Source organism: Daphnia pulex, chromosome 9 (genome assembly GCF_021134715.1).
Source record: "Daphnia pulex isolate KAP4 chromosome 9, ASM2113471v1".
Lineage (NCBI taxonomy): Eukaryota > Metazoa > Arthropoda > Branchiopoda > Diplostraca > Daphniidae > Daphnia > Daphnia pulex.
The window spans coordinates 5,502,206-5,530,111 of NC_060025.1; the positions used below are offsets into that span (position 1 = coordinate 5,502,206).

The 27,906-nt window shown below is 38.9% G+C and overlaps 3 protein-coding genes and 18 non-coding genes across 26 annotated transcripts; 7 read left to right on the forward strand and 14 right to left on the reverse strand.

Moving 5' to 3' along the window:
• The first annotated feature begins 708 nt into the window (after positions 1 to 708).
• LOC124201690 (histone-lysine N-methyltransferase SETDB1-like) lies at positions 709 to 5,214 on the forward strand. Of its 2 annotated transcripts, none has more exons than XM_046597852.1 (12): positions 709 to 1,587; positions 1,652 to 1,992; positions 2,055 to 2,333; positions 2,389 to 2,841; positions 2,902 to 3,127; positions 3,407 to 3,652; positions 3,720 to 3,925; positions 3,998 to 4,079; positions 4,147 to 4,232; positions 4,298 to 4,550; positions 4,617 to 4,870; positions 4,958 to 5,214. In XM_046597852.1, exons 1-12 carry the CDS (start codon positions 1,041 to 1,043, stop codon positions 5,162 to 5,164), a joined length of 3,180 nt encoding a protein of 1,059 aa, XP_046453808.1. In that variant the 5' UTR covers positions 709 to 1,040; the 3' UTR covers positions 5,165 to 5,214. The 2 variants fall into 2 exon arrangements, with proteins under 2 accessions (XP_046453808.1, XP_046453809.1); XM_046597853.1 differs by having other exon boundaries at positions 4,635 to 4,870.
• A 1,123-nt stretch (positions 5,215 to 6,337) lies between these two features.
• LOC124201691 (myotrophin-like) lies at positions 6,338 to 7,215 on the reverse strand. Its single transcript, XM_046597854.1, has 4 exons — positions 6,956 to 7,215; positions 6,783 to 6,893; positions 6,642 to 6,725; positions 6,338 to 6,564 (listed from the first exon to the last, which is right to left on the reverse strand). The coding sequence occupies exons 1-4, from the start codon at positions 7,049 to 7,051 to the stop codon at positions 6,478 to 6,480; spliced, it is 378 nt and encodes a 125-aa protein (XP_046453810.1). The 5' UTR covers positions 7,052 to 7,215; the 3' UTR covers positions 6,338 to 6,477.
• A 2,084-nt stretch (positions 7,216 to 9,299) lies between these two features.
• Trnae-uuc lies at positions 9,300 to 9,371 on the reverse strand. Its single transcript has one exon. It is a non-coding gene; the product is annotated as a tRNA-Glu (tRNA).
• Positions 9,372 to 9,388: 17 nt separating this feature from the next.
• Positions 9,389 to 9,461, reverse strand: Trnaf-gaa. The gene has a single exon. It is a non-coding gene; the product is annotated as a tRNA-Phe (tRNA).
• Positions 9,462 to 9,612: 151 nt separating this feature from the next.
• Positions 9,613 to 9,684, forward strand: Trnap-agg. Its single transcript has one exon. It is a non-coding gene; the product is annotated as a tRNA-Pro (tRNA).
• A 930-nt stretch (positions 9,685 to 10,614) lies between these two features.
• On the reverse strand, positions 10,615 to 10,686 carry Trnae-uuc. Its single transcript has one exon. It is a non-coding gene; the product is annotated as a tRNA-Glu (tRNA).
• Positions 10,687 to 10,703: 17 nt separating this feature from the next.
• Positions 10,704 to 10,776, reverse strand: Trnaf-gaa. Its single transcript has one exon. It is a non-coding gene; the product is annotated as a tRNA-Phe (tRNA).
• Positions 10,777 to 10,927: 151 nt separating this feature from the next.
• On the forward strand, positions 10,928 to 10,999 carry Trnap-agg. The gene has a single exon. It is a non-coding gene; the product is annotated as a tRNA-Pro (tRNA).
• Positions 11,000 to 11,723: 724 nt separating this feature from the next.
• Positions 11,724 to 11,795, reverse strand: Trnae-uuc. Its single transcript has one exon. It is a non-coding gene; the product is annotated as a tRNA-Glu (tRNA).
• Positions 11,796 to 11,812: 17 nt separating this feature from the next.
• On the reverse strand, positions 11,813 to 11,885 carry Trnaf-gaa. The gene has a single exon. It is a non-coding gene; the product is annotated as a tRNA-Phe (tRNA).
• A 151-nt stretch (positions 11,886 to 12,036) lies between these two features.
• Positions 12,037 to 12,108, forward strand: Trnap-agg. The gene has a single exon. It is a non-coding gene; the product is annotated as a tRNA-Pro (tRNA).
• Positions 12,109 to 13,038: 930 nt separating this feature from the next.
• On the reverse strand, positions 13,039 to 13,110 carry Trnae-uuc. Its single transcript has one exon. It is a non-coding gene; the product is annotated as a tRNA-Glu (tRNA).
• A 17-nt stretch (positions 13,111 to 13,127) lies between these two features.
• Positions 13,128 to 13,200, reverse strand: Trnaf-gaa. The gene has a single exon. It is a non-coding gene; the product is annotated as a tRNA-Phe (tRNA).
• Positions 13,201 to 13,351: 151 nt separating this feature from the next.
• On the forward strand, positions 13,352 to 13,423 carry Trnap-agg. The gene has a single exon. It is a non-coding gene; the product is annotated as a tRNA-Pro (tRNA).
• A 518-nt stretch (positions 13,424 to 13,941) lies between these two features.
• Trnae-uuc lies at positions 13,942 to 14,013 on the reverse strand. The gene has a single exon. It is a non-coding gene; the product is annotated as a tRNA-Glu (tRNA).
• A 17-nt stretch (positions 14,014 to 14,030) lies between these two features.
• On the reverse strand, positions 14,031 to 14,103 carry Trnaf-gaa. Its single transcript has one exon. It is a non-coding gene; the product is annotated as a tRNA-Phe (tRNA).
• A 151-nt stretch (positions 14,104 to 14,254) lies between these two features.
• Positions 14,255 to 14,326, forward strand: Trnap-agg. The gene has a single exon. It is a non-coding gene; the product is annotated as a tRNA-Pro (tRNA).
• A 724-nt stretch (positions 14,327 to 15,050) lies between these two features.
• Positions 15,051 to 15,122, reverse strand: Trnae-uuc. Its single transcript has one exon. It is a non-coding gene; the product is annotated as a tRNA-Glu (tRNA).
• Positions 15,123 to 15,139: 17 nt separating this feature from the next.
• Trnaf-gaa lies at positions 15,140 to 15,212 on the reverse strand. Its single transcript has one exon. It is a non-coding gene; the product is annotated as a tRNA-Phe (tRNA).
• Positions 15,213 to 15,363: 151 nt separating this feature from the next.
• On the forward strand, positions 15,364 to 15,435 carry Trnap-agg. The gene has a single exon. It is a non-coding gene; the product is annotated as a tRNA-Pro (tRNA).
• A 5,180-nt stretch (positions 15,436 to 20,615) lies between these two features.
• On the reverse strand, positions 20,616 to 22,497 carry LOC124203351. 5 transcript variants are annotated; one of them, XM_046600100.1, is made up of 9 exons: positions 22,340 to 22,492; positions 22,185 to 22,272; positions 21,914 to 22,119; positions 21,666 to 21,833; positions 21,483 to 21,566; positions 21,337 to 21,420; positions 21,146 to 21,238; positions 20,855 to 21,087; positions 20,616 to 20,792 (listed from the first exon to the last, which is right to left on the reverse strand). In XM_046600100.1, the coding sequence occupies exons 2-8, from the start codon at positions 22,187 to 22,189 to the stop codon at positions 21,065 to 21,067; spliced, it is 663 nt and encodes a 220-aa protein (XP_046456056.1). In that variant the 5' UTR covers positions 22,190 to 22,272; positions 22,340 to 22,492; the 3' UTR covers positions 20,616 to 20,792; positions 20,855 to 21,064. The 5 variants fall into 5 exon arrangements, with proteins under 5 accessions (XP_046456056.1, XP_046456053.1, XP_046456052.1 ...); XM_046600097.1 differs by having other exon boundaries at positions 21,146 to 21,235; positions 21,627 to 21,833; XM_046600096.1 differs by having other exon boundaries at positions 21,627 to 21,833.
• Between the last annotated feature and the right edge of the window lie 5,409 nt (positions 22,498 to 27,906).

Consider the following 27,906-nt stretch of genomic DNA (forward strand, 5'->3'; position numbering starts at 1 on the left):
TGGCGATCTGAGCGCTAGATGCGCCACCTCCCAGGAAGGTTGAACGGAAGGGGATGGGTTGAAAAAGCTACACTACAGGGGTATAGCTCGACCACCGGCCTAGGGTTCAGTAGGCCATGGCTATAGCCATGGACTACTTTATATAAGGACGGGACTCTTCGCCTATCTCGCCGTGTTAAAGCTAGTCGGGTGGGCTATTTTCATAAAAAAATTAATAAAAAATATCAAACATATTCAGTTTTTTTCGCTGATTATAACTATGTAGATAAATCTAAGTAAAATTAACTAATCAATAAGATATTTTAATTTTACTTTCAGCAGTAAGGGTAAAACTGGGAAACACCGGTGCCCTCTAGCAACAAAGCACCCTAAGCTCTTGCCAATATAACCTGGAACGTAAAAAAGAGTTAGGCAGCTATGTCAGAGGAATAGAGATAAGAGAGTGGTCTCTCTTGCACGCAATGGGTATCTGCTTGTAAACTTACAAGAGCTTATGAGGTTTGGTTCCTAGATGGCACCGGTGTTTCCCACTATTTCAAATTTTCAGTAAAGAAAATTGAAATATCTCCATAAAGATAAATTTTAGGAATAGGAACATTAGGCAATTAAATAATTATTTTTTTATTCTGATTCCGATTCGCCCGAAAAAAATTTTACACGGCCGACATAGGAAATGCCGAAGAGTCCCGTCCTTATATAAAGTAGTCGATGCCATAGCTATGCTTGAAGACAAATGTGACAACGGTGACAACTGACAAGTGACAACCATCGCAGGCTTTACTTCGTAGTCTGTGTACGGGCAAACAATTGCGTGTTTGGATTGGAAAGAAGATTTTACCGATTTTATTTCTAGAAAAATCGCGGGACCAGACAAATTTATCAAACACATTCAAAAGTTTGAAAATTTTACTTAAACAAACTTTGTTGTGCGCATTGTGGCTGACTGGCTGTTCAGATTTATGATCCTTTCGATGTGGTTTGATTCAAAAGTCATTTACTGATTTTTCATTTGCTTTTTTTAGTAGAGAAAAGTTAGTATAATGGCACAAGCATCTTGCAATCAAGAAGAATTAGACAACGGAACATGTAGTTTGAGTGACAAGGAACCAGCACCTAGAGTACAACATTGTACTTTGATTCCTAATAAAAATGAATCAGAAAATCAAATGAAAGTTCCTTCGAATCGAAAGGAAATCAAACTTATAAATAAGTCACACTTAAAAATTTGTTCTAATCCAGATTGTGAAAGTAAAGATAATCTTAGGTTTGCGCCATATTTTGTCTGTGCTTACTTTGGTCTTTTAGTTGAAAAATTTAATGTGAGAAGGGTTTGCCAGAGATGTTACAGGGATGCAGAAAACCATCAAAGTGTTTTAGTGAAAATGCTGGGTGATCATAAAAGTATTGTTTTGGGACCTAAGAAACCAAAAAATCAAATGGTTACAATTGATGACGAAGAATGTTCTGAGGATTCTACAGAAAGTCCTGAAGAAGTGGAAATAGAAGGAGATATTGACAACTTTGTGAAATACCTAGTAGAGAAGTACAGATTTGAAGAACAAGTTGATGCCTCATTAAATCATTTAGGTAAATATACATTTGGTAGCATTTTATTTTTACAATAAATTATGTAACAATTGTGTATGTTCAGAGAAAAGGTGGATAAATAATAAAGATAAAATGGCAGAACTAGACATATCCCATTCTAAGTTAGAGAAGAATTTGGATTCTTTACGCAAAGAACTGTACAAGTCCCATGAGCCAAAAATCTGTCTTGTTGATTCAATCGATGTTGATACACATGGAAATGTTACAAAGCATAACAGTACTTCCAGCACAGTGGAAGCAATACAACCATTGATGCCAACTTGCAAACAAACTGCCCTTCCTCCAAATGGAATGTTTATTCATACCCAAATCAAAGCAAATCAGGCTATTTATGCTATGAGATCTTCTCTTTTGGCACCCTGGGGTAAAGGACGTGTGATAAGGGTATATTGTCTATGCTAAAAAGATTCAGTGTTAAATATTAATAAATTTTTTTTGTAACACAGATAAAAGAAAATACGGAAATGATGTATGTTATTCGGTTCGATACGGGGGGTAAACCTCGAACATTCCCTTTAAAATATTTAGCGTACGCCGAGTCAAGTCCTGTTCAGTTAACCGTGGGAGCTCGTGTAATCGCACAATACGTTGAAGACAAAGATGGTAAACTAAAACCATCGTCTTATTATGCGGGCGTAATTGCTGAAGCACCGAAAACTCTCAATCAATATCGATACCTTGTGTTTTTTGACGATGGGTATGCGCAGTATTGTACACATGAACAGGTAAATCTGATTTGAATGTTTGCTTATACTTTTAAGTAATTACAAATTCACACAGGTTACAATGGTATGCCAAAGCTCACGAGATGTTTGGCAAGATATACACATGAACTCCCGCTCTTTCGTGTTAAATTACCTCAAACAGTACCCCGAACGAGCCATGGTAAAATTGCAACGAGGTCAAACGGTTAAAACTGAATTGAATGGAAACTGGTTTCAAGGGCGAGTAGAGACTGTTGACGCATCCTTAGCTAACATTTATTTCCCGTCCGAAAATCGTTTTGAGTGGATATACAGAGGATCGACTCGCCTCCATCCCCTTTTCGATCTGTTAGCAAATGCGGAAGCAAGAAAAAATCAAGGAGCAACGAGACCTACACATAATATGGCTCTTGTTCATAAGAAAAAGAATGCTCCTTATGTTGAATATACTCGTGGGGATGTTGATCGTTCTCCTCCACCGAGTATAGCTCCATTATCGTTGTCTTCTGTACCATCTCCGTCAACAGAGGTATGAATTTAAGGTATTGGTTTTTTAATTGTTTGTGTTAATTTTGTTTTACTTCTTCAGTGTGTAGTTCGAGCTGTTGCCCGTAAGAGCACTTCAAAAGTCCTTAAACCGAATTCCGTTTCATCCGTGACGCCTCTGCTTGTCGATGAATTAACCGTTAATGCCGAACACAAAGGACGATTTAAGTTCCGACTAAACGAATCATATAAAAATGTTGCTTTTGAGCCCCACCAGTGTAATAGTAAGTGTATCGAGGAATTTCCTTATGCGGATGGAGACAACAAAAGTAAGTTTTAAATCAATTTTCAAAATGTTCATTTCTTTCCCTACCTTTCGTTTCATTGCACACTGACCACAGAATTTCGTCCACGACTATATAAAGTTTTTGCAAAAATTTAAAAATGTCTCCATTTATTTTTTTTATTTGTGTGTTTTCCCATTTTTTTGTTTTTAAATATTTGTTTTTCAACTTGAATGTCATAATTTATCTTACGGAAGGGGATGTTCTATTTTTAAATTCATCGATAATTGTGGGAACTAATATCTTTTCATATTTTCCATTCAGATCTCAATCCACTTTCTATTCCAATGTTATGTGGCTGGTCTCGAGAAGTGGCTAAACAAAGACATGGAGAACGCCTTAGTATTATATACCGAGCCCCTTGCGGTCGCCGAATGAGGAATATGGATGAAGTTCATCGTTATATCCGTTTAACAGGAAGTCAACTTGGCGTTGATCTTTTCTGCTTTGACAATTTTGTTCATTGTTTTACTGAGTTTGAGCCAGAAGTCGTCTACAGTAAAATTAACGGTATGATATAATCGTTTATATTCGGATTTTGTTTATATTAATTCATTGTTTATCTTTCTTATGTTAGATATCACGTATGGCAAGGAAAATGTTCGAGTATCTTGTGTTAATTCAATTGATCGCAGCAATCCTGAATACGTTGAATACAGCACTGAGCGCATCCCTCGAGAGGGTGTGAATCTGAATTTAGATCCGAATTTTCTTGTTTGTTGTGACTGTACGGACGATTGTCAGGATAAAGAAAAATGTCAGTGTTGGCAACTAACGATTAAGGTAATTATTTGATCACAATATCGGTAACTTAGTTTTTGGATGAATTCTACTAAAAACGTCTTCTATATTTAGGCTACTGCGTTGGGCCCTAGTGGAAAAATTGATCCAACTGCTGGATATAATTATCGTAGGCTCATGCAGAATGTTGTCACTGGTATATTACTATCATGTTATCACTATTAATTAAAGAACATAAGAACGTCTGAAATTTACATTTCTAGGTGTCTACGAATGTAATTCTCGATGTTCGTGCCGTAAAACTTGCATTAATAGAGTTGCACAGAGACCTTTGCATTTGCGTTTGCAAGTAAAACCTTAACGTAATTTTGTCCCATGTTTCTTGCAGTCATTATATTTCTATTGTCATAACAGTTGTTTCGAACCGAGAGACGTGGTTGGGGCATTCGTTGTTTGGATGACATACCCAAAGGTCAATTCATATGCGTATATGCAGGACAACTTCTAACTGAACAAGAAGCCAACGAGGATGGAAAGCAATTTGGCGATGAATATCTGGCGGAGTTGGACCTTATTGAAAGCATTGAACAAGCCAAAGATGGCTACGAAAGTGACGTTGACATTGATATTGATCATGAAAGTGATATTTCTCAATCGTCCGGCAGTGGTGAGATTTTTTTTTTTTTTTATCTTATCACTGTTTTGAAACAAATTTGATGAAATTATTTCATAGATTTTTCATATTTATCAGACGATTCAGGGGAGTTTTCAGATATTTCAGAATCAAAAAGTTTGGTGCCAGGACAAGGACATGAGAACAAAAATGACAGTTCTGAGAAATTATCCGCGCACACATTATCTTCTACAGCTGTTAGAATAATTCAGAAAGATGACTGTCAAAAGAAGACACGTGAATTATATGGTCCAAATGAGCATTGCTACGTTATGGATGCCAAGAGCACCGGCAACATAGGAAGATATTTAAATGTAAGAGATAATGAATAATATATGTATATGTAATTACTACCGTTCTATTAATTCACCCACTAATTTCGTTATTTTTTCTTTATCTAGCACTGCTGTAAACCAAATGTGTTTGTACAGAATATTTTCGTCGATACGCAAGATTTGCGATTTCCTTGGGTTGGATTCTTTGCTCACGTTTTCATTCGTGCTGGTACGGAGCTCACTTGGGATTATAGTTACCAAGTTGACAGTGTACCGGACAAAAAGTTATTTTGTCATTGTGGTGCAAAAGAATGTAGGGGAAGATTACTCTAGTTTCAAGCCGTTGTATTTCTCGATTTTCTCAATAAATCGTCCCACCTAAAGATGCTATTTCACGTCTCATCAGTTCTGCGAAATACGGACGATTTATGGCCGCATATTGCGCACAAATCATGTTAAACAATTCAAATATGATACCCGGCTACCCCACAACCAACATATATTGTAGATAAATCTATTTGAATTGTTCAAATTTTAAAGAGTTCACATTATAAAATTTTAATTCGCACGATCGGTCTTGTCCTTTTGAAAATATGGTGTGAAACTATATGGAACTAGTTTGCAATATCCAATAATATTGATAATGCTGTTAGCTTGCAAAAGGTAAGAAAATTAACAAATGTATTAAGCTATCTTATTATTGGTAGTGTCAGGGTAGTGAGATGATACGAGTCAGATAGAAGATTGAAAATGAAATTTTAACAAAAATACCCGTAGAATTATGTTCAGTTCCCTTGTATTGGCAACGCTGACAGTTGTATATGACGTTTAGGTTATGGTTTACAATGGGTTTGATTTTGAAAAAAAAAATGCTTATAAATATTATGCAAAGAACATAGTAGCTGTTTGCCTGTTAAGCTCCATTAGATAAAGCCTACGATAATCTCGTAAAAAATAGCAAAACCGTCACACAACCTGCCAAAGTTGCCAATTTATGCAAATTAAAATGTTTTTTCTGTATCATGATTTTTGAAAAAATCAGTTAAAACTACAAAACGTCATAAAGTAGTTAATAAAATCTAATAAACACTTACACGTCATCTGAAATAGAAAAAAAATGTTTGTAAATAATACTCATGAAGTATGTTCAACATATAGTGAGTTACTGACCAACCACTGACCAGTTAGCTTACCTTATTAAACAGTATAGACTTAATCTAGTTATTTATTTAAAATAGTTTAGTGTTAATGTGGTTAGGTAGCTAAAATCTTAGAAGGGCTTTCAGCATTTAAACAAACCATACTTTCTAACAGAAATACCGTATGTTACTTGTGTAGTTACAGATAATATGAAAACAATTTAAGAAAAATGGTATGGTTTGATAAATCCTGAAGTAATCTTTTCCTAATAAGAATTTTAAAATTTCTTTTTGGTTATTTATGGGATTATATGATGGGATTTTTAAAGTTATAATTGCATTGGCTTCAGCACAAATTCTAAGTAGATTCACCTGTGTTTCTCAGTGTATTTTATAATTAAAACATTTAATTTCTTATACAACAATTCCCTCAACTTTCAAAGGAAATTAACTTGAAAATTACAAAATGAAATGGTGGAAAATGTTCTTAGTCTCTTTTGCATTTGTTTATTTCAACAAAGCTTTAATTTCATCCTTTTCTGCAGCATCATAATATGACGTCCCATCTGGAGATACTCCTTTAATAAAGGCACCCTGTGATTTATTCATAGATTACATTTAAAGAATAAGATTGATTTTTTTAAAGAAAAAGAACTTTAAATTCTTCTTACCTTGCTCACCAAGACTTTCACACATTCAGTGTGTCCCTCCCAAATAGCAGCAAGCAACGCTGTTATCCCATGGGAATCTTTAGCCTTAAAATTATACTTATGATGAATCATATTAATAATTCACAAAACATTTTCACTCACATTTGGATCAGCTCCTTTTGAAATAAGATAATTTACTATGGTATGTTGTCCGTAATCCGCAGCATGCAAAATAAGTGGTCTCCCGTTCACATCAAGATTAACATCGATGCCCTACACAGAATGTATTAAAGCCATTTTTAGTCGAACATAGATAATAATACCGTAACATCTACCTTATTTTCAATTTCATTTTTAACAGAATCTAATTCTCCATTCTTGATATCCCAAACTAATTCACTCATTTTTGTGTGGTTGAAGTGTGACAGCATCAACACTCAACAGCCCTACTTTATACATAAGCTAAATTACTGAAGAATAAAAGAGGGAGAACTCGAAGAGTGTCCAGTGTCGAAAAAAATTTTTCTATTTTCCCTTTCAAGGCGAGAACCAATAACAATTTCTTAGACATCAACTAGTACCACATAGCGGTAAAACTGCAATTTTTAGGCACAAAAGCATGACTCTGGCTCTGGCACTCTGCTAACGTTTAAATTAAAATTAATTATCCACATAATATTTTATTGAACAGATGATTTTTTAATGAGGCAATAAAGGCTTGAAGGCGATCATTCTTCCTTGGCAACGAAAAATGAACAAATTCATTTAAGAAATATTTATTAAGTTGGAAGAGACTAGTTATTAACGCCATCTCACGGTTGAATCTGTAGTCACGGAGAACGTTGTGTAAAACGGCAATCAAAACCCTACTGCTATTGACAGCTACCTTCGTTAGCAAGGTACCCGAAGGGTAAGGGATGTTTTTTATTTTATTTTCATTTAAAAAAAAATTAAAATAGCTCATGACCTAAGTTAGGGAAAAAAAATAATAAAAAAATAATTATATTAAATCTACAAAAGATCATTTCATTAAGGTTTAGTCCCAATTAAAATACCTAGTCTGGTCTGTGTGAGTGACTGTGCTTAAACAGCTCCACACAGTATCTGAATTTCGAATTCAAACAAAATCAAAACTCACAATAAAACTGCGTCACTGCTTGTCAACAAACCTTCAATAGATCAGGTTACTACCTAGCAACACGGAAGAAGTTTAGTTTAGGTTATTAACCCGGAAAAGTTTTCTTCCCGAATTTGATCGACTGGGTCGACACGATTGAGATTTGAGAAGAAAATGTGATTTATTAAGTCACTTCAACGTCGGTCGGTTGTCTCAGGAATTTCTTCGATTAATATTGTGGCGGTGGCATGAGGAATGGTAGATGCAAATAGGATAAGCGCTGTGCCTAGTTCGTTATGAGGTCTTTTCTTTTCTGACGCCTCGCTCACCGATTCGACTGCTCGTTTTCGATGGGACGAAGCTTTTGATTGGCTATCATGAAGTTCATCCAGGGAGAGAATCAACTCCGCTTTTTGTATCTTGTCTTGTCTTCCACCAGTTAGGGAGTAATGGTTTCGTTTCGTCTGGAACTGCCGGATTTTCTTTATCCCCTTTTCCTTCACTCGACGATGATTCTTTCTGTCGGCAACTTACAGTCCCCTCCATAAGTATGGGATCACCCCGCGCCGTTCCATAAGGCGGCGTGTATTTTTCTAGTTGGTTTTTCGGGTTGTAAAAAGTGAAAAAATGACATAAATTCACAAAACTTGGAATTTATGTCATTTTACCTCTTTCGACGCCAACCATGTTATCTTATGACCCGAACTTGTTTTTCACATAGCTTTTTAAATATTTAATTTTTAAGAAGGAATTTTTATTTTCAAACCGTGTATACACTACCCTTTCATAAACTAACTGTGAGTTTTGCATAATGATCCGAATTTTTTTCGAATTTTCCCAGATTTATTCGTTTCCCGAGTTTCTGAAATCAGAGACTGCAGAAGACTTCATTTACGGTTTACAACCTCTATCAGCTGGCGTAGGCAGGAAAATTAGTGTCGTTTCTATACACTACTGGCGCTCTGCTACCTTTTTTACTTAAGGGCCGTATAAAAACGGGGAATGATGAGGCCAAAGTAGCCTCGTTTTCTTGTCCGTACCTCATTCGATTCTTCAGTCAAATCAAAATTAGAAATAGGGCCAATCATTAGAAAGGAATGCATATTAGTGCTGGCGAAAGAATACTAAGAATACTAAGAATACTAAGAATACTAAGAATACTAGAATACTAAGAATACTAAGAATACTAAGAATACTAAGAATACTAAGAATACTAAGAAGAATACTAAGAATACTAAGAATACTAAGAAGAATAAGAAGAATACTAAGAATACTAAGAATACTAAGAGAAGAAGAAGAAGAAGAAGAAGAAGAAGAAGAAGAATACTGATTTTGACTCTCCCAAATACTACTAGATGGCAGGTACGAAAACTGCCACGCCGTCTGTTGCCTTCCACCCTACCGGGACCAACTCCAGAGGAACTTCCGCACCCCACACGGACCAACATCAAATTGGGATTATCTTTGCTGATTTCCAACTTGTTACTGTAACACCGGAAATATCCGCAAATAAACGAAAAGAATTGAAACAATAGAATTCCTGAATAAAACGTATCTCTCCGTTCCCATACCGGGAATCGAACCCGAGCCTCTTGGGTGAAAGCCAGGTATCCTAGCCACTAGACCATATGGGATCTTGAACGAAGATTCCTGCCGAAACCCGGGATCGAACCAGGGACCTTTAGATCTTCAGTCTAACGCTCTCCCAACTGAGCTATTTCGGCACATTCAAAATGTAAATCAAACAAGAATAGTCCGGAGACGGCCAATCTTTTTCGTCACAGCTACAAAGTGAACCCAATCGCAAAACTCAAAAGACAAGCAATTCACTTTGGACATAGACGCTCGAAACACATTTTGACACTCTTTGAACACGGCTCATTGGTCTAGTCGTATGATTCTCGCTTAGGGTGTGAGAGGTCCCGGGTTCGATTCCCGGATGAGCCCTCGAAGACCCATTCTGATTTTATTATTGTTGTCTATAATCACTTCAAGTGTTGCATTTCATGGGGATGTAGCTCAGATGGTAGAGCGCTCGCTTAGCATGCGAGAAGTACGGGGATCGATACCCTGCATCTCCAGTACCACATGTTTTGCCTAGCATTGCACAATTGCAGATTCTTTACGCCTCATAATGATCAGATGTGACTGTTTTTGCCTGGGACATTACGGGAAATCATCGATACCGACGCTTTGATCTTTTCCAATAATGCAATCTTTTCCGAAATACTGATTTTGACTCTCCCAAATACTACTAGATGGCAGGTACGAAAACTGCCACGCCGTCTGTTGCCTTCCACCCTACCGGGACCAACTCCAGAGGAACTTCCGCACCCCACACGGACCAACATCAAATTGGGATTATCTTTGCTGATTTCCAACTTGTTACTACCGACGCTTTGATCTTTTCCAATAATGCAATCTTTTCCGAAATACTGATTTTGACTCTCCCAAATACTACTAGATGGCAGGTACGAAAACTGCCACGCCGTCTGTTGCCTTCCACCCTACCGGGACCAACTCCAGAGGAACTTCCGCACCCCACACGGACCAACATCAAATTGGGATTATCTTTGCTGATTTCCAACTTGTTACTACCGACGCTTTGATCTTTTCCAATAATGCAATCTTTTCCGAAATACTGATTTTGACTCTCCCAAATACTACTAGATGGCAGGTACGAAAACTGCCACGCCGTCTGTTGCCTTCCACCCTACCGGGACCAACTCCAGAGGAACTTCCGCACCCCACACGGACCAACATCAAATTGGGATTATCTTTGCTGATTTCCAACTTGTTACTGTAACACCGGAAATATCCGCAAATAAACGAAAAGAATTGAAACAATAGAATTCCTGAATAAAACGTATCTCTCCGTTCCCATACCGGGAATCGAACCCGAGCCTCTTGGGTGAAAGCCAGGTATCCTAGCCACTAGACCATATGGGATCTTGAACGAAGATTCCTGCCGAAACCCGGGATCGAACCAGGGACCTTTAGATCTTCAGTCTAACGCTCTCCCAACTGAGCTATTTCGGCACATTCAAAATGTAAATCAAACAAGAATAGTCCGGAGACGGCCAATCTTTTTCGTCACAGCTACAAAGTGAACCCAATCGCAAAACTCAAAAGACAAGCAATTCACTTTGGACATAGACGCTCGAAACACATTTTGACACTCTTTGAACACGGCTCATTGGTCTAGTCGTATGATTCTCGCTTAGGGTGCGAGAGGTCCCGGGTTCGATTCCCGGATGAGCCCTCGAAGACCCATTCTGATTTTATTATTGTTGTCTATAATCACTTCAAGTGTTGCATTTCATGGGGATGTAGCTCAGATGGTAGAGCGCTCGCTTAGCATGCGAGAAGTACGGGGATCGATACCCTGCATCTCCAGTACCACATGTTTTGCCTAGCATTGCACAATTGCAGATTCTTTACGCCTCATAATGATCAGATGTGACTGTTTTTGCCTGGGACATTACGGGAAATCATCGATACCGACGCTTTGATCTTTTCCAATAATGCAATCTTTTCCGAAATACTGATTTTGACTCTCCCAAATACTACTAGATGGCAGGTACGAAAACTGCCACGCCGTCTGTTGCCTTCCACCCTACCGGGACCAACTCCAGAGGAACTTCCGCACCCCACACGGACCAACATCAAATTGGGATTATCTTTGCTGATTTCCAACTTGTTACTACCGACGCTTTGATCTTTTCCAATAATGCAATCTTTTCCGAAATACTGATTTTGACTCTCCCAAATACTACTAGATGGCAGGTACGAAAACTGCCACGCCGTCTGTTGCCTTCCACCCTACCGGGACCAACTCCAGAGGAACTTCCGCACCCCACACGGACCAACATCAAATTGGGATTATCTTTGCTGATTTCCAACTTGTTACTGTAACACCGGAAATATCCGCAAATAAACGAAAAGAATTGAAACAATAGAATTCCTGAATAAAACGTATCTCACCGTTCCCATACCGGGAATCGAACCCGAGCCTCTTGGGTGAAAGCCAGGTATCCTAGCCACTAGACCATATGGGATCTTGAACGAAGATTCCTGCCGAAACCCGGGATCGAACCAGGGACCTTTAGATCTTCAGTCTAACGCTCTCCCAACTGAGCTATTTCGGCACATTCAAAATGTAAATCAAACAAGAATAGTCCGGAGACGGCCAATCTTTTTCGTCACAGCTACAAAGTGAACCCAATCGCAAAACTCAAAAGACAAGCAATTCACTTTGGACATAGACGCTCGAAACACATTTTGACACTCTTTGAACACGGCTCATTGGTCTAGTCGTATGATTCTCGCTTAGGGTGCGAGAGGTCCCGGGTTCGATTCCCGGATGAGCCCTCGAAGACCCATTCTGATTTTATTATTGTTGTCTATAATCACTTCAAGTGTTGCATTTCATGGGGATGTAGCTCAGATGGTAGAGCGCTCGCTTAGCATGCGAGAAGTACGGGGATCGATACCCTGCATCTCCAGTACCACATGTTTTGCCTAGCATTGCACAATTGCAGATTCTTTACGCCTCATAATGATCAGATGTGACTGTTTTTGCCTGGGACATTACGGGAAATCATCGATACCGACGCTTTGATCTTTTCCAATAATGCAATCTTTTCCGAAATACTGATTTTGACTCTCCCAAATACTACTAGATGGCAGGTACGAAAACTGCCACGCCGTCTGTTGCCTTCCACCCTACCGGGACCAACTCCAGAGGAACTTCCGCACCCCACACGGACCAACATCAAATTGGGATTATCTTTGCTGATTTCCAACTTGTTACTACCGACGCTTTGATCTTTTCCAATAATGCAATCTTTTCCGAAATACTGATTTTGACTCTCCCAAATACTACTAGATGGCAGGTACGAAAACTGCCACGCCGTCTGTTGCCTTCCACCCTACCGGGACCAACTCCAGAGGAACTTCCGCACCCCACACGGACCAACATCAAATTGGGATTATCTTTGCTGATTTCCAACTTGTTACTACCGACGCTTTGATCTTTTCCAATAATGCAATCTTTTCCGAAATACTGATTTTGACTCTCCCAAATACTACTAGATGGCAGGTACGAAAACTGCCACGCCGTCTGTTGCCTTCCACCCTACCGGGACCAACTCCAGAGGAACTTCCGCACCCCACACGGACCAACATCAAATTGGGATTATCTTTGCTGATTTCCAACTTGTTACTGTAACACCGGAAATATCCGCAAATAAACGAAAAGAATTGAAACAATAGAATTCCTGAATAAAACGTATCTCTCCGTTCCCATACCGGGAATCGAACCCGAGCCTCCTGGGTGAAAGCCAGGTATCCTAGCCACTAGACCATATGGGATCTTGAACGAAGATTCCTGCCGAAACCCGGGATCGAACCAGGGACCTTTAGATCTTCAGTCTAACGCTCTCCCAACTGAGCTATTTCGGCACATTCAAAATGTAAATCAAACAAGAATAGTCCGGAGACGGCCAATCTTTTTCGTCACAGCTACAAAGTGAACCCAATCGCAAAACTCAAAAGACAAGCAATTCACTTTGGACATAGACGCTCGAAACACATTTTGACACTCTTTGAACACGGCTCATTGGTCTAGTCGTATGATTCTCGCTTAGGGTGCGAGAGGTCCCGGGTTCGATTCCCGGATGAGCCCTCGAAGACCCATTCTGATTTTATTATTGTTGTCTATAATCACTTCAAGTGTTGCATTTCATGGGGATGTAGCTCAGATGGTAGAGCGCTCGCTTAGCATGCGAGAAGTACGGGGATCGATACCCTGCATCTCCAGTACCACATGTTTTGCCTAGCATTGCACAATTGCAGATTCTTTACGCCTCATAATGATCAGATGTGACTGTTTTTGCCTGGGACATTACGGGAAATCATCGATACCGACGCTTTGATCTTTTCCAATAATGCAATCTTTTCCGAAATACTGATTTTGACTCTCCCAAATACTACTAGATGGCAGGTACGAAAACTGCCACGCCGTCTGTTGCCTTCCACCCTACCGGGACCAACTCCAGAGGAACTTCCGCACCCCACACGGACCAACATCAAATTGGGATTATCTTTGCTGATTTCCAACTTGTTACTGTAACACCGGAAATATCCGCAAATAAACGAAAAGAATTGAAACAATAGAATTCCTGAATAAAACGTATCTCTCCGTTCCCATACCGGGAATCGAACCCGAGCCTCCTGGGTGAAAGCCAGGTATCCTAGCCACTAGACCATATGGGATCTTGAACGAAGATTCCTGCCGAAACCCGGGATCGAACCAGGGACCTTTAGATCTTCAGTCTAACGCTCTCCCAACTGAGCTATTTCGGCACATTCAAAATGTAAATCAAACAAGAATAGTCCGGAGACGGCCAATCTTTTTCGTCACAGCTACAAAGTGAACCCAATCGCAAAACTCAAAAGACAAGCAATTCACTTTGGACATAGACGCTCGAAACACATTTTGACACTCTTTGAACACGGCTCATTGGTCTAGTCGTATGATTCTCGCTTAGGGTGCGAGAGGTCCCGGGTTCGATTCCCGGATGAGCCCTCGAAGACCCATTCTGATTTTATTATTGTTGTCTATAATCACTTCAAGTGTTGCATTTCATGGGGATGTAGCTCAGATGGTAGAGCGCTCGCTTAGCATGCGAGAAGTACGGGGATCGATACCCTGCATCTCCAGTACCACATGTTTTGCCTAGCATTGCACAATTGCAGATTCTTTACGCCTCATAATGATCAGATGTGACTGTTTTTGCCTGGGACATTACGGGAAATCATCGATACCGACGCTTTGATCTTTTCCAATAATGCAATCTTTTCCGAAATACTGATTTTGACTCTCCCAAATACTACTAGATGGCAGGTACGAAAACTGCCACGCCGTCTGTTGCCTTCCACCCTACCGGGACCAACTCCAGAGGAACTTCCGCACCCCACACGGACCAACATCAAATTGGGATTATCTTTGCTGATTTCCAACTTGTTACTACCGACGCTTTGATCTTTTCCAATAATGCAATCTTTTCCGAAATACTGATTTTGACTCTCCCAAATACTACTAGATGGCAGGTACGAAAACTGCCACGCCGTCTGTTGCCTTCCACCCTACCGGGACCAACTCCAGAGGAACTTCCGCACCCCACACGGACCAACATCAAATTGGGATTATCTTTGCTGATTTCCAACTTGTTACTGTAACACCGGAAATATCCGCAAATAAACGAAAAGAATTGAAACAATAGAATTCCTGAATAAAACGTATCTCTCCGTTCCCATACCGGGAATCGAACCCGAGCCTCCTGGGTGAAAGCCAGGTATCCTAGCCACTAGACCATATGGGATCTTGAACGAAGATTCCTGCCGAAACCCGGGATCGAACCAGGGACCTTTAGATCTTCAGTCTAACGCTCTCCCAACTGAGCTATTTCGGCACATTCAAAATGTAAATCAAACAAGAATAGTCCGGAGACGGCCAATCTTTTTCGTCACAGCTACAAAGTGAACCCAATCGCAAAACTCAAAAGACAAGCAATTCACTTTGGACATAGACGCTCGAAACACATTTTGACACTCTTTGAACACGGCTCATTGGTCTAGTCGTATGATTCTCGCTTAGGGTGCGAGAGGTCCCGGGTTCGATTCCCGGATGAGCCCTCGAAGACCCATTCTGATTTTATTATTGTTGTCTATAATCACTTCAAGTGTTGCATTTCGCAAATAAAATTTATGAATAAATAATCTAACATCTGAGAAATGTATATAGCACTTGATAATAAAGCGTCTAAGAACAAAGTGGGCAAAATTTCACAATATATTATAACACGACACCTAGTGGAATTTATTGTTTACGAATTTTGGGGACGGTGCCGAAACAGACAATAATAGTGCCGAAACGGACAAAAAAGGCTAAGAAAACATGCATCGAAATACCAATACTTAGGACCACCTCTGGTGGCGGTGCCGAAAAATACAATCGCAGTGCCGAAACGGAAAAAATTGGTGCCGAAACCACCAAAATTCAAAGTGCCAAAAAAAGTGCCGAAACTGGTGGCAACCCTTTTGTTCTTCGCTTCTTAAATCACAACCTTTACGTTACATATTTCCAATAAAACGAGTTAAATAGCTACTCTATAATTATAAAATCCAATTACAACCTTAAAAAAAACGCAGTATATTACAGTTGACAGTGGGGACAGCCGAACTGAAAAATGTAAACAAGTAAAGAAAGATGCGTCTGCATTGAGTACTAAACAGTATCCAAATTAAACAAATTTATTGCATTTACAAATAAATTAAATTTACAAAATTTAGACTGTTTACAAAGAAAATATGAAACAAAACATAATAATAAATTGAGAACCAATTAAAACAATTCAAATTAAAGTTTAAATTAACAAAACTCCATTTTACCCTATGCTTCAGAGCGAAGGAAAATTTTAACTAAACTAAGAATATTTAACTGAATCTGAATGTGTATGAGGTTGTTTAACACAGGAACCTATCAAAGAACATATTTAAATTAATTGAAATATAATGGAAGCAATTCCAATAAAAAAAAACTTACATGTTCTCATTCCAGCCTTCATAGTTCACGATGAAGAAAATTCCACTGATAACCAATAATACTGGTAATTTCTTCAGAGAAAAGGGTCCCTGGATCAATAAAAATAGAATAATGGTTAATAAAATTGAATGGCTGCAAACTTCCTATAGACAGAATGTAAAATGAAGGAAAAAACTTAGCGAACTGACCAAGCCATACCCCATAATTGATACTTTACAAAGAAAGTAGGGGTATTTTGATGGGGAAAAAGCAGGTAACTGAAGGAAATCTCACCTGTAATAAACTGAGTAACTTAATATGATAAATATACCTTAAAATCACGAATTTACCATTTTGACAGTTCCTATAGGGAAGAGAGAGAAAGAAAACTGGTAACAAAATTAAAACAAAATGACTGGAAATAGATGTACATAGGGTAAATTTAAAAGCAAAGCACGAATAACACCATTAAAAAGCTCAAATGTTGATAATAAATAAGAAAATACAGTAAAAATATACGGACCTATTTGAGAAAAAATAAAATGGCCGCCGATATCAACAAATCTCGAACGACCAAATGGCCACCGCGGCAGCACTAGTCCCCCCTACTAACCCTGAGAGCGCATTTTGAGGACGAGCGTTTGAGCTAGCTCACCAGTTCCGTGTTGATCTGAATGGCTTGTATCAGCCTGCCGCTTCCTTTTTAGTCCCCTCTTCGACACATGTTTTGGTTCAACGACAATCTCTTCTCCTCGGACTGCAACTCGCGAAGCTGCTCCGATTTTCATGCTGCATATCGAATGGCCGGAAGAATCACTGTCGGAAATTTCAACTTCTGTTTGAGTCTCTTCGTTGCTGCCGACCAACATCGTCGTCATTCGCATCCCAGTCTGCCGAATGCCGCTCATTCTTGGCCCATTATTTTTCCTGCTCGGCCCATTCCTTCGCCTTGTCGGCCCATTCCTTCTCCTTCTCGGCCCATTTTCTCTTTCTCTCTCTCCGCACGATCTTTTTTTTTCGTTTTCTCTCTCTTCACGATCTCTCTCTTCTCGCTCTCTCTCTTCACGCTCTCTCTCTTCACGATCTCTCTCTTCATGCTCTCTCTCTTCACGATCTCTGGCTTTACGATCTCTGGCTTCACGATCTCTGTCTTCATCTCTACTCGATGCTTGTTCCCCTGCGGTGGAATGAGTGGCTACAAGTGATCCTGCTGCTTTGGCTTTTTTAAAATAGGCTGTGGCTTTCGCGATAACAGCTGCCTTAAAATCAGGATCTGGGCACATTAGGATGAAACAACATTTTATGATTATGATATTCACTAGTACTAACTTTTTTAAATTTTACCTGTCAAGAATTTCTCCTGATATTCAGGTGTCACCTGTTTACACAAACTTCCCTCACATGGAAATTCGAATTTCAGGACGACGTTTCCAGGCTTGACTCTGAATTCGGTTGGATAAGACATGGCCGTGCTTTCGCTTTGAAAGGCTACTGTGAACTGACCTTGAACGTTTGCGTGTGGTATTTAATTGTGGTATTTTGCCTTTCAAGCGTTCATTACCCTTACCCTCCTATTATCAAACCAAACAGTTGCCCTTGACCAAATTGGTAACCCTACCTGCGATTTTCTTTCCTTTTCCATTTGCCGGCTTGGAAAACCCAGCCATGTAGCATTCACATAAAGGATGATGTTAATTCTTTAATTTTTTACGTCAAACGATTTCAGAATGAATTCCTGGTGGATCAAAGTACGAGCACATTCCACACACAGAACAGATCATCGGGATGCAGGACATTCTGTCTATGGAAAGCAAGTGCGGTAACGAGTCGCAGGGAAGAAATAACTGCAAGAAAGCAGCCGAGAGTATGGCCTGAAGAGCTATGCTAAAAACAATGTGGCTTAACCTTTCCGATCGAATATTGGTGGATACAGCCAAAGGAAGTACACTAAGGTAATAATTAAGTTGTAATTTCATTTGATACAAAAGTTAAAGTTTGTAATGGTCATTGCAGAAATTACGGAACGGTGGACTTTGCTTCCGGTGTTTGGGTTGGTGTATAGCTGGATACACCAGAAAAGAAAAACGACGGTATTGTCCCGGACTCTCTTTAATTTTAACTTTACAGAATTGTACTACAGGTTCCAATAAAACTGCTAAGGTGGCATTTAACTGCAATGTGGGTTATTGGTCCATTTCAATAAATATTTTGATAATGGTTAATTTTAGCACCTTTTATTGCTCAAAGCAATTGAAACCGACTTATAATATGTCAGCAAACTTCTCAAGATCTTTTTGTTTAGTAATTGGCATGACTTTCGTAAGTGGCAATATTTTGCGCAGAAATTTCTTGGACCCTTGGTTACTTTTTCTCCTCTAGTTCTCATCTCAGAAAAAGCTTCATGCCCAGCTTGGTTAGTATGAATATGTCGTATCATTCAAGGTAGTCAAGCTCCATGGATGAGACAGTAGGAGCAAAGTTTCAACAAAATTTAACTCGAATGGTTTTTCTTTGATATCTTAACGAATCAACTGAGAAATTAGTTATTTTGGCATTTTTTGCTATAAATTTGTCCGTCACTACCACAGAATTATTAGGTAATTTTGGTGAAAAGTCAAGTCCGCTTCACAGTAACCTAGTTCTTATAATAAAAGCTAATGTAACCGAAATTGAAATAAGGACATGTATTTATGATTACCTTTGTATCTTCTAAGTTCCATACTCCTTTAATTTCATTAACTATATCTGAACTGTCCTTAGGGTTGTAAAGCTCTTTTCAGCAAGGAAGAAGCATATAAATTTTATAACATATAGTATAAAAACCCATGTCTACCATAGAACCAATATTCATACTTTGATTACCATCCTAAACTTCTTGCTAATTGGGTTATCAGCGAATTATTTAATCATATGGTTTAATTATCTTAAGTTTATTATGAAAATAGTCGAATTAGCGATCATAAATAAACTAGCAAGCAAAGGCATTTTACTGGCTACCCCGCCATATTTATCAAAATCTCATTAAAATGTTCACCCAATCACGGTAAAAATATTGCCTATTCAGTGATGTTTCGTTAGTGTTTTTCCCAACGTTAGCGTTATCCGTTAAGTTAACGATGTCTGATTTTTTCACGTCACGTTAACGCGTTAATTAACGCCGTTATAAAATGTATCCGACAACGCAAAATTCTACACTATTTCTATGTACGTAATTCAATTTTAAAAAACTGGACACTATCAAATCACGTGATTTGATATTGATTTTTTTTGAAAAAACTTTTCGAAAAATAAACAAGCTTGTATTAAAAAAGCAAAGGAAAACTAAAAAGGCTACAGTAAAATGTTGGAAGCGCGAAATTTTTTTTTAAATGCAAAAAATTAGATATTTAGCAACGCTGCCTTAATAAAAAATAACGTCCAAAATAACGTCTGAAAAAGGCCAAACGTTTGCGTTATCCGTTAAGTTAATGAACACCCAAAAAGGTCCGTTGACGGACTTTTCACGTTATTTGTTATCGTTAACGAAACATCACTTAGTATTCATCAAAAATACAAAATTTGAATTACCTCCTTTGGTTATTATTACCTTCAGACCAATTATTTCCGACATACCATTTAGAGTGAAAATTTCGACTTTACAAAGTTATGATGGTTACAACGTAGATGCAATGCGGTTTCTCTTGATACGTCCGATATGAGACTCGAGATCCATGGAAAATTTATCGTCTTCGTTTTCGTCTTCGTTGCTTCCGTCAAAATTATCGTTGTCATCTTCGTCAAGGCGGGCAACTTGTATTATGAAATTGTGCAGTTAGTAGCAAGCAATAATGACACTTGGTATCAACTCTAGTCTTAACATGTAGAGAAATTTTAAACGACGAAATTTTTTTTAGGCGGGCAAATGCACACTCTATTGTTGATATGTCACCATTTAGCGTGCGGTTGAACTTCAGTTGTTCCTGGAAAAGATTAACTTCCCTATCTCCTGTCCGGCGTCTAGAATTTGGTTTGAAACCAGTAAATCTGACCATTTTATGGTTTTTGGACTGTTTTTTTCAACCGTTTGGCGACCTCTACATTGCGTCTTTCTGACCATTTCCAAACCGTTTGCTGTACTTTATGTAGAACGGAAAAGCTTTTCGAAAAATTTTGCCTTTGAATAGTCAAATAAACTGAACCTAAACCGTTTTTGTTTCGATTTCTTATACCACAATTCAACCTTATAAACGAACCTTTATTCAGCCCTTTCTTCGTGATTAATTCACGCAACCAGCAAATGAATAAATGAAAATTTTAATTGGTAAGTCATTTTATTGCGTGATGCCATGTTTGGAAACAATTCAATTGAATAAAACAACACACAAACAGAATATAAACAAAACACGACATTTTCTGTGTGAAAAAAAAAACAAATCAATTTTCAGTTGTTGTTGGATTACTTCAAACTGAGAATTTGCAAGAGGAATATCTGTAGAGAAAAACGGAATTAATGATAATACGGTTTAAATGAAATTAGACCGGGATATTTACTTTCACTTCCGGAACTGTAATGAAGTCTTCGCCTTTTCAAACGGTTGGAAGAAACGTTGTTACTTGATGTTGAAATGTAACTTGATGCCGATCTGCTTGACGAATTGATGTTTGCAGAGCCATCGATCAAACATGGAGGGGATTGATGCATTGCAATCGGTGGAGGAGAACTAACATTGTAGACATCTGTAGGAGACTCCGACGGAAGTGTCATCTGCCACGGGCGACGAAATCTAAATAAATCAAAAGTTGAAATCAAGTACTTTCAAGTTTTAAAAAGAAAACATATACCATTCCCAGTCGTAGTATTATTCGGGGCATAAGGTGGCCACAATCTGTCATCAGTCGGATGAACGAACGGGAAAAACGGCAAATTGTTTCCTGCTTATGAAGTAAAAACATTTTCTATTAAAGAAAAACGGCAAAAAAACAGAACCCGCTAACTTGCGAGACTCTGTGAAGCAATACGAGAAACAAATTACCATTCACAGTCGTAATGTTAGTGAGGACAGGCGACCCATTGTCAGACTGACGAACGAAAGGGACATTTGGCAAATTGCCTCCCGCTATTAAAATAACAAATTTTTAGTCTAATAAGCATGATAACAAACAAGTGATTCTTAAATACCATTCCCAGAATTATTCCGGCCGAAAGGTGACCCACTCTCAAAACGATGAACGATAATAGAGGAAGATGGCTGATTGTTTCCTTCTAAAAAAAAATTGGTTAAGTTCTGACAAGATTAACATAAACAGAAAATGTGCAATGTACCATTCTCAGTCGTAGTATTTGTCACTTTTTTTGGATTACCTCTTCTCGGTTTCTCAACAACCAAAGCCGCTGCATCTTGCAATTTTGAGCTTGGAATTTTCTTTCGCTTGCCCACACCAAGCATTTTTTCTGACTCTGATTCTTCCCATGTTGTAGCAAGACCAGATGTGAGACGTTTCAGCCTCTTGTTGATCTTTTCAAAGGATTCTAATAAAAGAACATAAACAAGAAAATTATTGATTACAAGCTGAAATAGTTTACGATACACCAATACATTTGAAACTTACTTAAATCATGTGGATTGAGATAACTGACCAATTCATACTCGAGCCAATCTGACTTGGGATTTCTGTTGTTCATGGTGTTTTCCCAGTAAACTGGTTGCGAGGACTTTTGTTGAGTCATCCTTGGATACAAAGTATACTTTTCGTAACCAGAAATCCACTCTGGCAAAACAAGGCTGTGGATGACATTGCCAGCTAGACTTGGGTACCTATCAAACAATGTAAATATTAACTTTAAGCAAATGAAAAGCATTTACTCTTATTAAAGCCTTACTGCATCGTGTAGAAGGGTGAGATTTTGATTTAACTCTGGCATCACGAAGCTGTTTCACTTCTTCACAAGTGTAATAACACATCATGTTCTAATCAATGCAAATTGAAACGTCTTTTAGATAAAATTTAAAACTAAATTAAGAGAAACAAACTCACCTGAACGATTAGCTCTCTCAAACTTAAGATCTTGGCCCAAGAGTCACTCAAAATTCACTCTAATATCAACACGGTATCAACAACGAAGTGACGCTATGACGCTCTTGGCCAGCAGTTGCCAAGTTTGAGAAAACAATCTTGTGTGCATCGTATATGCTGCTGTGTTGCCACACCTGAATTTTTCCTGCAATATCTGAAGTAAAAAAAAGGTTCAAAACATTACGGTATTGGAACAGTTCATAAACGGTTTTATTTAAAAAACTTCACGGCGAAATATAAAATTCAGCTTTTTTCTAAACTTTCGCCGTTATGTTATTGTTGACGCTTTTAAAACCTTTTTACAAACGGTTTATAAAAGGTTAGTTTTTACAAACCAAATTTTAGACGCCGGACAGGAGATAGGGTAATTAAGGGGTGATTTTGCAGCATACTTTGCAACGCAATGTTGACCTCAGTTGCGCCTTCCCGCGGGTATGATTTCAGCAAATAGCTTGAAAGAGGACAGGCAAGATCTGCGATTAAATGATAATCGGTTCCGTCAAGTTTTTTAGGAAGCGTTTGCCCTAGCTCGCCATTCACATATACACGGGCGTCATGCATAGATGCTGGCCAGCCAGTGCTTACCGATGTAAATGAAAGATTTTTTCTACAGGTCGCTTGCAGGGTTACTGAACAATAATTTTTCCGACAAGTATAGTATTCAGCAAAGTTTTCAGACGGTTGTAGTATTCGTATTAGAGTGCCGTTCAGTACGCCTAGAATGAACACATGAAAAACAACATGTTAATAACTGTTGTTTACTAAGATTATGTGGTTTCTTGGAAAACACTACCTATGGTGTATGGAAGACGAAAATCTTCGCTGATACTACGATATTCATTCTCTTCGAGCCAACAAATGAAACCCATACCGTGAGCCCTTATTATTTGGCATGTTGAAATGAAAATGTAATGAGCATCACCTGGAATTATGTTAATTATGTAATTACATAACAAGTAGAAGAAAGCAATGATATCTAACAGTAAGTGGTTCACCACAAAAAATCAAGCATATTTCCTTCCAAAATAAATTGGTGGTGAACCTCTCCATTATCATTTATCACCTTCTAACATTCCGAAGCAATCTCCAATTGCTCTGAAACTTTCTTGGTTGCCTATAGTCCATAAAAATAAGAGAAGTTTCACATAGGGCGGAAGGGCTGTATTATGGATTGTTGTGTTAGTTAGCTCTGTCAAGTACACCGTAAATCTCTGCAGCAATACCTGCATGAAATAATATGAGATTGAATACAGGAATAATAATTTTTTAACTCAATAGGATTACAGTACATCTTAAGCATGTCTAGACATCCTGAAGTGTTGTTTGAATAAATCGTCTGGATACCTCCAAACTGTGTCTTGGATTTAGTTTCTGATACCAACAAAAGACGAAGGACCGAATCGTAATTGCTGGTTAACTATGAGACCAGCCATTCTACCTCCATATATGTATTTGTCTATTAAATCCATTTCGATGTCGTCGTCATGTATTATTTCAAGAACTGCCGCAAGCATAACTGGCAACTCGTCCATTTTTATTACGATGTCTACAATTATAAAATGTCACTGTCAACTTTCGAAAGAAATAATTAGAATTGATGTTTCAAGTAATTAATCTCGCCGCATGATGTCCCGTATTCACCTCCAGTCAGCGTAGAACATTTTTTTTTTTCAGAACGCACCCTGAATCCCTTTTCTGCATCCAAACCGTCAAGTGACGAATCCGACGAATCCGTGACGAATCCGAATCCGGATTCTTCACTTGAGGCAAACCTGGAATCAGGAAAAGCACTCAGACGATGTCAGGGGAGTGAGAGAAGAATAAACAAAAACAAATTTCATTTTTAAGATGCAGACGACATAAAACAAAACAAAAATAAACAAATTATACAAGAAATGTAGGGAATGAAAATGCTAAAATAAAATAATAAACAAAATGAAAGACAAAAATTCAAATTTTACTGGTTTGGGACAGGAGGACAAAGGGAAACCCATAATTTCTCTACCTCTTCTTTTCTGGGGATTCGTTGATGGCTCCTCTCCTTCCATGTTGTGAAGATGTATGCAGCCACGAGAGTGAAGATTGTCCGGAGATTTCCTTTTGGCCCAATGTGACCTCGGATTATTTCATCTGGGTTAGGTCTGCAGCCGAGGCATCGGGCTGTTCCTTGTGGTGGTTGTCGAAGATGGCAGTGAATCATCAGATGCTCATCGATTTCTGGATCCTTTTGACAGAATTGGCAATTTTGATCCATAGTGGAATCTAACCGATGGCATCTGGTCTTCGTAGGTAGTAGTCGCTGGTTGAACAGCAACAAAGCTTCTCTGATGTTAGTTGACAGGACTGCAGTTTCTACCCAGATTTTCTTCCAATCCAGATTGGGTCACAGGATTTCAATTTTCCCCGAACTACTCACCTCCTTGATCCAATTGCGATAGTTGTTTCGATGAACCATTGGTCTCCCCTGCACCAAGATAGATGAGGACAGAAGACTCTTGATGTGATGCAGGGGTTCCTGGAGGTAAGGTGGTCTCTTCATGACTGCAAAAGGCTGGGTGTTGCGTCGAAAAACGGACGGTAGAATGATACGGAGAGGAAATGACATCCAGAATCGAAGAAGAGAACATTCTGGGCTTTCGGAACCAATTAAAACTTTGTATATGGGGCAAAGAAACAAGGAACGATAAAATAGACCAAAATGTATCATTTCCAAACCCCCCTGATTGACAGGTCGATATACCACCGACCTTTGTTGTCTTTCTACTTTCCCCATCCAAATGTAGTTCATGTCCAGTGACAAGATTCGGTCAGCCATCTGGCTATTACACTGAAGAATTTGGGCTATGTATACAGTTCTGAAGAGAGCCTTCGTCTTAATAAAATTCACCCTCTGGTAGAGAGTGAATCGAAGAGAAGCACTCTTTCGCAGAATACCATGAAGATGACCAAAGGCATCCTTCCAAACCCTATCAGCAGTTTCTACAATGGACGGAGAAAACTTGATACCTAACAGGGACAATGTCGATGGTGATTCAAGCCATGGCAGTGATGGCCACTGTGATCGGTGTTTCCAGTTCCCAAGTCCTTTCGTTTTCTTTTTGTTCATCCTTGCCCTTGTCCATTGACAAGGGACTAAGACCTCTCTAGCCTTTCAAACGTCATCATCACAAGACAAAAACAATGTAACGTCATCGACAAAGGCTCTGACAGTAAGTTTTTTTATTAAATACCCTTATTCCCTGGAGAACATGCAACAAGCGAACAAGCAAAGGCACGATGTACAAAACAAACAGAAACATGGACAGGAGACATCCCTGTCGGATTGACTTAATCTCACAGATTATTGTACCCGCCACCTCCGAGCCGTTGATAATTGAAATATCTGCTACCGAGTAGTACATAGTTTGTAGCCAACGGACGAAGATAGCAGGATAACCGATGACATCCAGGATCTTCCAGTGGACATCCCTATTAACAAGGTCGTAGGCTTTTTCAAAATCGACTGCTACTATAGCACCCCCCAACCCCGTAGTTGGAGGGTCGGAATCATGACATCGGTTATCAACGAATTGAATGACGTCCCTGAATAAGCAAAGATTATCAAAAATAAGTCTACCAGGTACCCCACCTTTTTGATGAGGCCCTATAGTAGCTGGCAGGGACTGCCTCATCCGTCTTGCTAAGATAGATGCCATGATTTTGTAATCACAGTTCAGAAGAGAAATTGGTCAAAATTCTGAAACTCTACAAGTATCAGAAGAATTGGGGATCAGTCTAATTGCCGCTTGTCCCTGTGATGGTGTAAGGGAATCCCTTTCCAGAACAGGCTTAAACATATCCAGGAAATGAGGGGCAATTGCGTCCCAAAAAGTCAAGTAAAATTCGTAGGGAATGTCATCGATACCAGGTGACTTGTTCTTTTTTGTTTCTAAAAGGACAGATTTAATTTCAAGGATGGAAATTGGTGCGGTAAGGTTTGGAGCAGGTTTACAGCAATATCTTACTCCATCAAGAAACTCAGTCCTTGCTGGCATGTCAGAAGAAGGTTGGTTCTTGAAGATTGACGTAAAATATGAAATCATCTCTCTTGAAACATCCTCTTTGGAGGTAAGAACTCTGCCATCGGGGGTAATGATCTTCTCAAAGCTAAACTTACGAAAGTTATCTTTGGCACGGTTAACATGGAATATGTTTGCTTCTTCTGTTTCTGGGCCATCAAAACAGCGAGAACGGATTCCAAAACCTCTGAGTGTGCTCTCCTCCCACGAGTTTGAGTATTTCCTCAACTCTTGGAAGGCAACCCAGTCAAAAGGATCTGTTGGTGAAATCTACTGAATGCAAGTTTGATAGAAAGACCTTGTCTCCCTGATTATTCTTGCTCTTTGCCTGCAATAAGCAATCGAAATGCGCTTGATACCTGGTTTCAGGACACTCTGTTACCAATTTTCTACATTCTTTTCCCTAAGAGGATGCCTTGAGGATTGTAAAATGAACTGATTTGATTCTGAAACACTTCTTCTGACAATATCAAGTTATTTAATTTCCATATACTAGCACTGGACCTTGCTCCTCGACAAAGATAAAGATTGCATTTAAAACTGGACTGTATCGGCTGGTGATCACTAATCAGCACAGGTTGTAAGCAGATACATGTAAAATTATCTGCAAACATCTGACTAGCATCAATTGTATCTAGTCGTGATGAACCAGCATGATGATGGAAAGTGTGGCCCGGTTCATTGCTTTTTAGCTTTTTCCAGATGTTTACTAGTTCTAATCGAGCAATCATCTCTTTTAAAACAATGCTTATAATTTGGGATGGACGGCAATGTGATTTGGTTTTATATCTATCTTGGATGTCGTCCACACAATTAAAGTCACCAACCAACACAAGGGGCAGACGGAAGGTCAAAGCATAAGCAGGGGCGGTACGTATAAGTAAATTTTTTCACTCTTCCTTTGCGTTTTGACCCGATGGAGCATGGATGTTTATAAATGTAAAAGATTGCAATTCAATTGAGACAAGCCTTCCATCAGGATCTATCAAAAGACGCGAATGGTTCAAGCCATGTTTTAGAAGAATGGCCGTTCAATTTTTGTTAGGACCCATGTTAGAAAACAAGTGGTAAAGACTTTCAATAATTGGGCAACTATGAAATGGCACCTCTTGAAGTCCTACAATGTCAAAATCACCGTCCCTGCAAAAATTAAATAGAAGTTGTCAACGCTCCACCGACTTCAAACCCCCGGTATTTATTGGAGCGACTCTAAGATTTGTCATTTGGATTTGTTAATTGTTGCTTTTTGGAGGGGATGCCATTGGTATTCTAGAAGGTCGTGAGTTTCTACTAGTCACAGTTGGTTTAAAAACTGGTCTTCTATGCCTTATAACTGTCTGCCACGATTCTTGTTCAGTTGAATTGTTTGTAGATTGATGATAGTCCTGTGGGTTTATGTCCGTGTCCATGGATTCAAAGGTCCCAGGAATGGGATCCAAAGAATCCAACGTGTCAACAGGAGGTAAGGCC